The following is a 10,776-nucleotide window of genomic DNA, read 5'->3' on the forward strand; positions in this document are numbered from 1 at the left end:
ACTGAATCTTTTGTGTATCATACCGAGCAATCCCAGGTGAGTTCATTGCATTTTCTCAAGCATGCGTCCCGGTGGTTTGGGACAACTGGTAAACATTGGACGGGAAACATTGGGTAAACAACTTAATCGGTTTTGGTTATTGCCTGGAGGGCAATGGGGGTAATTAGTTGATAGCGCTATTAGGTACTAATTATCTGGGTTTCACTATGGTTGTTTAGAGGCACACTCCTCGGTTACGTAAGGGCGGTTCCCCTAGGGTAACTAACTGAACAACATAGTGGGTTGCTAAGAGGCACACTCCTCGGTTACGTAAGGGCGTAGTCCCTAGGGTAACTAACTTGAGCAACATCGTAACGCATCATTAAATCGCATTAACATATATCTGGTAAAACAACACGTAAGCAACACCTTGAACTCACCAGCGTAGTCTGACACACTTGTTTGCATGCTTGTAGGTCGTTAACGTTTGGAACATGGACTTGCTATCTGGGAGTGCTGGAGTGGTCATGGATCGAGACTCTTGGGTGACTTGTAAACGTTACATTGATTTTGAATGTTATCACGAGACTATTACTAAACGAATTAATACATGCTTCCGCTACACAACTTTTGAGAATTGATAACATGTTGACCTTTTATATTAGTGGTTAATGTCATAACTTATTTAATATCTATCATTGGTTCAATGTGATTGGTGGCTCGAACTCTGATGCGTAACACGCCTCGTGGGGTTTCCGCAGGTGGAATGTTGGGGGTGTTACATGCGCGTACTCATCCTCTTCCGCCGCCCGGCCGCACTTTCCACTACGAACAACATCTTCACCGTAATCGGTTTCAACCGATTTTCCCTTGTCTCCACATAACCGGTTCCCATCATGATCACAACCCTTTCCGGTTCCTGTTAAACCTTTGGCTCTGATACCAATGTTGGTATCATTGTCATCGGAAACCCAGGACCAGTCGGAACGGATCGAGTTGTGACCGCATACACAATCATTCTCAAACATCCCACAATAATCACAATACTTCATTGTAACAAACTAATCAAACAAACTACGGATTGATAAAACTAACCGAACAGAACTTGAACAAACTTGAACTTGAATAACATAAACTTTGCAATACAGAACGTCGTACTTGAACAAGGGTTTGTGGCCGAATATATATATGCAACGAAAGGGTACGTCTCCAAGAGTCACAACGTTTGACAGAAGGGATATGTCGTTTCCCTCATAACCGCTCGTGCGGTTATGCAGACGTACCGGTTCAATGACTTCGGCCCAACCCGCTTGTTCTCCAACATAACATAACCTACTGGACTTACTATCTTGTTCGACCCACTAGACATGGCCTCCGGCCCAAATACATAAACATAAACACTAAACTGTTTTGACCCATTAATAACTAAAACAAATAATAAACGATACCGGCCCGAAACCGATTTTCTCGGATGGACTTGATTATCTTCGTTCTTCAATTCTCATTTAAGATTAAACTAAAACCTTTATAAATTAATAATGTTGTGACCAAGATGTTTTATTAATTTAGCGAGATATTATTACAAAAACAAATTTTTATGCATATTTCTTAAGTGAATTGTAAGCGGCAGCGATTATTCACAACCTTTTGTTGTAATACGAGAAGACAGTGCCCCAACTCTTATGTGCAATGAAGAGATTTAAAAATGAACTCAGGATACATTTGAAGTTCAACAAAAAACAAACAGATTCATTTTTTAGTAGACAATCTTAGAATAGGTAATCTTTTGATAATTATTAAGTTATAGTTTCATTTCAAAAAGGTTATTATCTTATTATTCTATTGATTGGGGTCCAATTTTGTACTGGTCTCACGTTAGGACTACACAAATTCTTAATTTTATCGAGGTTATTAATTTATCGAGTATTAATTTATAAAGGTTTTATTGTATGTTGCTTATGTAATGCCCCACTAAATGTTAGTCGAAATAATGTTCATATCCTTCAAATTTATGCATTTGGCGAAATTTCAAAATCTATTAAAACATTCCACTAAATATTACAAATTATAACACGTTCATATCTTTAAAATCTAAGCATTAGTCGAAATTTCAGGGTCTGTTTGGTATGTGGTAATGGAATGAATGAGGGAATGGAATGGACGAGGTAATGGAATGGACAATGGAATGAAATGGATCATTCCATTCCATTGTGATGTTTGGTTACTTATACGTGAATAGAATGATGTTTGGTTACGTATAATAAAATGAATCATTACTTTGTACAATTTGATAGACAAAAAAAAAAAAACAAAGTAACGGAATACAATTGTATTAAAAAGAAAAAAATTTAATTGCCTCAATAATAATAATAATATATTCATGGTAAAAACTTAATAATAAAAAATTGATATATATTAATATTAGTATTAACATAATAATAATAATAATAATAATAATAATAATAATAATAATAATAATAATAATAATAATAATAATAATAATAATAAATATATATATATATTTCTTTCCATTCCTTGAAGGAATGGGAAAAAAACACCTCTTTACCAAGGAATAGAAATTGTTATATATGGAAAGAGTTACATTCCTTTGTAAAGCTCTATTCCATTACCACATGATAACCAAAAATGTTTCTTTCTATTGCATCAGAATGATCCATTCCATTCCATCATCTATTCCTTCATACCAAACGCCACCTTAGGCAATAGTCGAAGTTTCAAAATTTTATAAAACATTATACTAAATATTACAAATTATAACGTTCATATCCTTAAAATTTAAGCGTTAGTCGAAACTTCAAAATTTAAGCATTAGTCAAAATCCAAAATTTAAGCGTTAGTCAAATTTCAAAATTTAAGCATTAGTCTAAATTTCAAAATTTTATAAAACATTCCACTAAATATTACAAATTACAACGTCAAAAAGTTATTCTAATAAATATGTAAAATAAAGAGTTTATGGTCTAACTAGATGACTTGACATTTTGAGATCTATGTTTTCACATTGCTTCAGAGCTTGTCATCCTATCAAGCCTAGCTAATTTCTCTATATAAATAAAATTGAGTTTGGAACCCTGGGAAATACATGACCATAAGAGGTTTTTGAAAATATGATCTTTTATTAAAAAGTATATAAAATTATATTTGTTCAAGTTGGATGATTAACTCGACCCATAGACCTTTTAAACTCCGCCCATAGACCCCTTAAACTGATAAATAAGTTGGATGATTTTTTAATACGTTTCCAAATTGAAGATTTCAAATTCTTAAGAGTTTTGAAATTTGATTTTACTACCTAAATCGTCGTTGGGGAAAAAATCATACTCTATCCTGTCTTATCAGTTTCTAAAGTTGTTCAAGCAACATAAATACAATCAAATAATTATAAACCTATTCAATTTTTCTACTTTGTATCCGATATTTGACTAATCTATCCGATGTTTCCCGGTGTACGGCGTCTTTAAAAAATGTTGTATGTCTCGATTTCAAAATATTTTTTTTCTCACTGTTCAGTTAATTATGTTACTTCGTTCATATTTTTTTCTTAGAGTACAATATTTGAACATCCTTCATATGTTTTAAGAATAATGACGACGACGAACTATTCGTAGTGAAGATCCAAAAAAACATGAGCAAATTAATATATCTTATTACAGATTACATGTAGTTTACGATAAGGTCACATTTCTATTTAGCAGTATATTTATTACATATATTGGAATCAAATACATTTGATGAGAAAAAGCTATTAGTCAAGTCATTTATATTATTTTGAAATATTGGCCTACATGCCATGGATTCAAAAATCCCCACAGAGTCTTGTTTATGAATGGATTGTGACGAAGTTCACGTTTCACCAACGATGTGATTTCAATCGGGTGCGTTTAACATCTACAAAGTTTTTAATCAAAATGACATTTTGATAGATTTAACCTAATATCCGTAACACTATATTCACTTTTTTGAACCTATACGGGGAAAGGTTCAATTAAAAACCACTAGTTAAAGTAAAAACACCAAAACCAACTAAAAAAAGCTAAAAAACATACCAATTTTTTTTTACCAATTTTCGCTACTTTTTATATATAAATTAAAAAAAAATTGTATTGCATATGTGCATTATATGTGTACTACACATGTGTATTATTACACATCTGCACTACAATTTTTTTTTTTTTGAAATTTTTTTTATATATAAGAAAAAAAGCACGCGAAAGCTTGTGAGGATAATCAACATGCCTTTGTCCCCCTAGCGTTTAACACGTTCGGCTCCTTGGCGCCGGAGGCAGTTCGGTTCTTGTCTAGAGTTCAGCGTGTGGTCCATAGCAACTTTTCGACCCCTCAGGGGCGAGGCTTTGTTTTTAGTAGATTAGGGTTTTCTATTCAAAAAGGGATGGCGGCGCAGTTTGTTGCTCGTCTACCTGCTATCTTTATGTAATTTGCCCTGATGATTAGAATGAAATTGCTTTTTTGAAAAAATATATATATAAGAAATAACGATTTTTAATAAAAAAAATTGTAAAAAAATTGGTATGTTTTTTAGGATTTTTTAGTTAGTTTTCGAGTTTTTGCGATAAAAAGAGTTTTCACTAGAACCCTCCCTTTCTCTGTGTGTGTGTGTCTATATATATATATATATATATCTCTATACCTAATAAAAGAACAAGGTTATGCCACTTGGCACCCCCACATTCAACCAATACACATGTCAAAATTCTAGCCAGTCCACATCATCCTATCCTAGGTGTAATTTTGTGAGATTTTTCAATTTTTGTGTATTATTAATTTTTGTGTAATTTTGATGTTTTTCTAATTCTGAAAAATACAAAGTCAAAGTTGTATATTCTACGTATTCTCTTTCTCCCCAAATCAGCCTATCTGATTCAAACACAGAACATCTGTGCCTTTTCAGTTTTCCAAAAAAAACCTATCTCATTCAAATTTCAAATTCATGATTTCCCTGCACCTTATTTCCTTTTTCCTTTCAGCCAAGAAACCCTAAATTTGTTTTTATTCGTTTACATATTCAAGTTCAACAACGCATCACCATTCCATCTCTCCTTCTTTCCAGTATTCTCCTCTCATTTCCTTTCCGAGTCAAGGTACAACAACTCTAATCAATCAATCATCATCACAACATCAATTTCAATTTTATTATTTTCAGTCTCCAGATCTGCGTTTTTGCGCCTATTTGACGATTGTTTTGTTGATTCTACATTGCAGTTTGTTTTGTTTATCAGCGATGGTGTTTTATCGGAGCGTTTCGCTTCTTTCGAAGCTAAGAAATCGTGTTGTAAGTTGTTTTATAATTCGTTTATTGTTCTGTTCATTTGTATCTGTTATTGATTGATAGTTAATTTGTGTTATTTGACTGTAGTTTGTAACAAATGATAGTATTATTTTGATCAACGTGTTTTAATTGTTTACAAAGTAATTGTTATGATGCACAGTGTAGTTTTAATTTTTTAAACAATTTAGGATTTACTACAATTTGAATAGTTGAATGACCTAATCTGATTTTTTAAGTTAATCGATTGAAGTGAGTTACTTTCGGAAAGCCGATATGTCATAAGTTTTTTCTGTAAACAAAGAACTAAGAATTGATTATTTGTTAGATGTACAGTATTTATATAACAAAGAACATACGACTTTGACTTTGTAATCTCTTAGTGTTTTTCTGTTTATTTCTGTTTCGATTGATGGTGTTAGAGATGATGATATAGCGGAAGACGGTGGACCAGTGGGCTTCTTCAAGGTTAGTTCTATCAGTTTTTTTTTTTTTTTTTAATTTCAAGTGGTGGTGAAGCATAACAGAAGTAAAGAAATTGTTGGTGGGGAATAGAGTATGTTGATCAGTAAAATGGGGAACTAGGTACATAGTGAAATGATAATGGGGAACTAGGTACACAAATCAACTAAGAATCGAAGTCTTCTGTGATATTAGGTTAAAGAAAGAGTGATTTGTATTTTGATTAGTTGTTTTGATGGAAATTGTGAGGTAATTATAGTGGAATTTAATGACCATAATCATGATTTTAGAACTGTAATGCTGTTAAGATTTGTTAGTAGCATTCCCGATCCGAAACCCATATGGGCTGGTTCGTAAAACAACTGTCCGTTTTGACTTTCGACCCATAACTCAATGCTGCCTTGGCCTGGCAATTCTGACCCGTGCATCTAAAACTGGGCGTATAAGGTTTTGGAGCTTCTTTGTTTGAATCAGATTGTATTTTGAATCTTAATTGGACATTACCAGTATACTTCCCTTAGTGAAATTAAAACCATATTCTTTAACTATTCAAGTATCATAGAAGGAATGTACTAAAGGCAAGTGATGCTATTTGATGGCTTCACTTCTGTTCAAGATAATTTAAGATATGAAATGGGACTTGGTGTTTTTTTATTTTTTGATTTTTTATATCTGTTTTTTTTTTCAGATTGGCTCATACAATGGAGATAGTATGATTTTGGTCCTGGCACTGCTGGTACTGCTAATGTGTATTACAAGTTACAAACAAATCATGGCACTGTCAATGAAGGTGAGGCCCAAGTGATTACACTTCAGTTGTGGATTTATTCAACATATAATAAGTTTGAGAAGTGTATTGAACAAATACAATTTTAAGTTTATATTATTAATATTGAATTTATTTTCATTTAGTTTTCATTAAATCTGAACAAATTCAAAGTATTTTCATATGTTAAACCGCGTGTACACGCGGGCTATAACCTAGTATATATATATATATATATATATATAGGGTGGAGTTATTGTAAAAAAGACCAAAAATGTGAGAAAGGTAAGAAAGAATCTCAACCATTAGATCTAAATTAATTGAAAAGGGTAAGATTGTAAATGCATTAACAAATTCAAATATGGTAATCCTTGATTTAAGGATTTGGAGAGAGAAAATCCTTGATTTAAGGAATATAACCGTCCATAACATCATTCATTTTAATTTTTTTTTGCATCATTCACAGAATCAGAGCCATGTTCATGACATAGTGTGTTTTAAAAAAATTCATAGTTCAATTCATGGTGTTTTTACGAAAATAATATAACACCATTCAGTAAACAAAAATATAACACCATTCAGTACACAAAATAACACCATTCAGTACAAGATATAACACCATTCAGTAAACAAAAAATAACACCATTCAGAAACAAAATAAACATCATTCAGAAACAAAATAACACCATTTAGAAACAAAATAACACCATTCAGAAACAAAAAAAAAACCATCCAGCAAACAAAAAATAACATCATTCAGTAAACAAAATAACACCATTCAGTACAAGAATATAACACCATTCAGTAAATAAAAATAACACCATTCAGAAAAAGAAAATAACATCATTCAGAAACAAAATAACATCATTCAGAAACAAAATAACACTATTCAGAAAAGAAAAAAAAAACACCATTCATTCATATACCTTCTGATTCAAAATGTGATTTCATTTCTCTTCGTCTCCACAAAATTCAAAACCACCATGGATGCTTCTGCTTCAGCTTCCACAAGATTAAAAAACAATCTTACCTTCTCCTCCACTTTGCTCGACGATATTTACCGCTCAATCGACGAACAATCCACAGTTTGCACCCAAACTTCACGAAAAAAACACAACAAATCCATCAGAAACCGTTGTTTTCAACACGATGGTGACGATCATGAACACCGAGCCACCGCCGCTGCCACTCGCACCAGCACCACCGCCGCTGTCGCTCGCACCACCACCACCGCCGCTGCCGCTCGCACCACCGCCACCGCCACCACCGCCGCCGCTGTCGTGTTTGATCTTCCGTTTGGCCGCTGTCGTGTTTCTTCTTCAGATTGATTATGAGAGAGATCAAAATCGTAGATGGAGATCATCTGGAGAGAGAGAGAGAGAGAGATATTGTAGAGATTTTGATTTACAGTTTCCATTTTTTGAATGGATATAAAGACTTTATTACCCCTAAAATTTTCAATTCAGTCCAAAAAATAAATCAAATTTTACAATTTGGTCCCTATTAATCTCAACCATTAGATCAAAGATCTGGTGTAGATTCTTTCTTATCTTTCTCACACTTTAGGCCTTTTTTACAGGATCCTCTACCTATATATATATATATATATATATAGGGGACCGCTAAAATGAGAACCACCTCGAGTTGTAAGAACCGTGAGAACTACACCGTACGGGGCGAGGTGGACCAAATTTTTTTTTCGTAAACGTAGATGCGTGTATTATAAACACATTTGTAAAAAAATTCAAAAAAAAAATGTCGTGTGTGTAGTTTTGAGCACCACAAGTTTGTGTTTACGGGTACCGTAAATCTTATCGGAAAATTTACGGTACCCGTAAACACAAACTTGTGCTGCTCAAAACTACACACACGTCATTTCTTTTTGAATTTTTTTTTTTTACAAATGTGTTTATATTACACGCATCTACGTTTATGAAAAAATTTTTTGGTCCAACTCGCCCCGGATCAAGTAGTTCTCACGGTTCTTACAACTGAAGGTGGTTCTTATTTTAGCGGTCCCCTATATATATATATATATATATATATATATATATATATACATATATATATATATATATATATAATAAACTGGTTGGTCCAATGGGAGAGTGCCAGGCAAAGTCGTAGTTTTGAAGTGAGGGCAAGATCGTAATTTTGAGATGGGGAAAAAGCGTAATTTTATTCTGAGCTGGGGGCAAAAACGTAATTTTAAAATGAATATAAAACAATAAACGTGTTGGTCCAATGGGGGAGTGCCAGACAGCTGCCTGGCACTATTCCCCCATTTGGTTTTTGTATATGTATATATATATATATATATATATATATATATATGTGGGAAGGTTTTATACAGAACACTAAATATTGCGAGAACACGCAGAACACAATGAATCACCTATTTTTTCACTTCTGATTATATATTTTCTTTGTTTGTTTTCTAGATATTTTATTGACTTTATTAGGTTATGTATTTATTTTTAATTGACAGGACTTTATTAGTTGCTTTGATTACATTCATGACTATTTGCAAAGAAATTTCGATATTCGAAGAGAAAATACGGATAGTTTCTAGATGTTATGAATTCACTAATAGGCGGTAAAAAGCTTTCTTGATAATGTTAGAAGTTAACGAAAAATATTTTGTTGGCGATTAATTTTTGTTTGAAAATTAGAGCAATCCTTTCAATCAAATTTATAAATAGTCACTACGTACGAAAACCTCATACATGGTTAGACGTGGTTAAGCTCTAAAAAAAAACTATGAAGATTAAGGGGAGTGGGGTGGTATCACTTGCAAAAATTCCATCATTCACAAACATTCAATCAAGTTCTGCCATGTCATCAACTATTATTCCATCACTCACAACGATTTTTAGTGGCGGTGGTCATCACTAGTGATGGAGTTCCATCACTCACAATCATTTTTTTTGTTTTTATAAAGTTTATAAAAAAAATCTTACAAATTTATAAAAGAAATAATTTTTTTATGACAAGGACCAAACCTGCCAGTTTTAAAAGTTGAAATTAAAAGGAATAATGTTGGTGCACAATGTCTATCGCCTACGTCATCAGTTTAAGTCGTGTCAGTTGATTGTAATAGGGGTTAAAATGTAACAGTTTAAGTTTTGTTTGTATATGAGCCAGTTCGCATGAACTGACAGATGTAAAGGTCAGGTCGCACGAACTGGACATTGCCAGTTCGTGCGATGTGGACATGTTGTCTTCGTGCGGACTAGATAGCCTATAAATAGACATATGGGGTTTTTCATTTGTAACATTCTGGTGAAATCTGTCACGAAGTGCTACCGGTTTCTCTCTGTGTAAAAACGTCTAATATCAATGGAAAACCTGTTTAAAGTGTATTTCTACTCTTCTACTCATATTCTAACACTAATGCAAGGTTTCTAGTCTGTTTCCGCCTTTCTAGCAACCCAGATTTGACTCAGATTGACTCGTATTGATCGAATCTCGATTCTACAAGTGGTATCAGAGTTCAGGATGAGTCAAATCTGTTGATATCAGTGTTTTGAATGGTTTAGAACTCTATACTTCTACTCTTTCTTGGATTTTTGGACGAGTTCACGGACAAAATGGACTGAATTTTGGATATTGTGTGTAAAACATCATTTTAAACAATCCTACAAAGTTACAGACCATAAATCACACTAAAACTGATCCAAAACTGTAAAAAACTTCACTTCGTATGAAAATGATGTTCAGATCGTGCGAAATGCACCGGGTCGTGTGAGTTGTTGTCAGATCGTGTGAAAATCTTGTCCAGATCGCATGAATAGTTTAAACAGTGTAATCTGTTCGCACGAGTTAAACACCCAGATCGTGTGAGTTCATCAGCTCGCACGAACTGAAGTTTTCATTAACAAGCATTTTTCACTTCGTACGAGTTGGGCAGTCCAGGTAGTGTGAGACTGTCCAGGTCGTTTGGAAAAGGTCCAGTTCGTTTGAAATTCAGTTCGTTTGGAGTCCAGTTCGCTTGAAAGTATGATTTTTCAAAACTTAAAAATTTTTCGAAACATTTTTCAATGTATAAAATAGAGAACCAAGAGTTTTACAATGCGTTTTTCGGAGGAGGTATGACTGTTCAAACTCCAACGAGTATAGCCCAGAATGTGAATATGGAGAACGAACTAGGAACCATGCAAAAACCACCGAAACTGCTCAACATCGAAGAATATTCGGGGTGGCAAGATAGATTTCGCACGTGGGTTCAGGCGAATCACCTTGAATGTTGGTTGAAAGTTGAAAC

General features: G+C 33.5%; 1 protein-coding gene across 1 annotated transcript; it reads left to right on the plus strand.

Annotated features, from left to right (window-relative positions):
• The first annotated feature begins 3,785 nt into the window (after positions 1–3,785).
• On the plus strand, positions 3,786–6,653 carry LOC110931405. The gene is made up of 5 exons (XM_022174801.1): positions 3,786–3,875; positions 4,828–5,099; positions 5,221–5,290; positions 5,721–5,752; positions 6,435–6,653. Exons 1-5 carry the CDS (start codon positions 3,786–3,788, stop codon positions 6,460–6,462), a joined length of 492 nt encoding a protein of 163 aa, XP_022030493.1. The 3' UTR covers positions 6,463–6,653.
• Positions 6,654–10,776: the final 4,123 nt, after the last annotated feature.

This window comes from Helianthus annuus, chromosome 3 (genome assembly GCF_002127325.2).
Source record: "Helianthus annuus cultivar XRQ/B chromosome 3, HanXRQr2.0-SUNRISE, whole genome shotgun sequence".
Classification (NCBI taxonomy): Eukaryota; Viridiplantae; Streptophyta; class Magnoliopsida; order Asterales; family Asteraceae; genus Helianthus; species Helianthus annuus.

Coding starts and splice junctions, on each gene's coding strand:
- LOC110931405 (XM_022174801.1), top strand. CDS start 3,786: ATGCCATGGATTCAAAAATCCCCACAGAGTCTTGTTTATGAATGGATT. Junction 5,291..5,720: donor CGAAGCTAAGAAATCGTGTT/GTAAGTTGTTTT, acceptor ATGATGATATAG/CGGAAGACGGTGGACCAGTG. Junction 5,753..6,434: donor GACCAGTGGGCTTCTTCAAG/GTTAGTTCTATC, acceptor TTTTTTTTTCAG/ATTGGCTCATACAATGGAGA.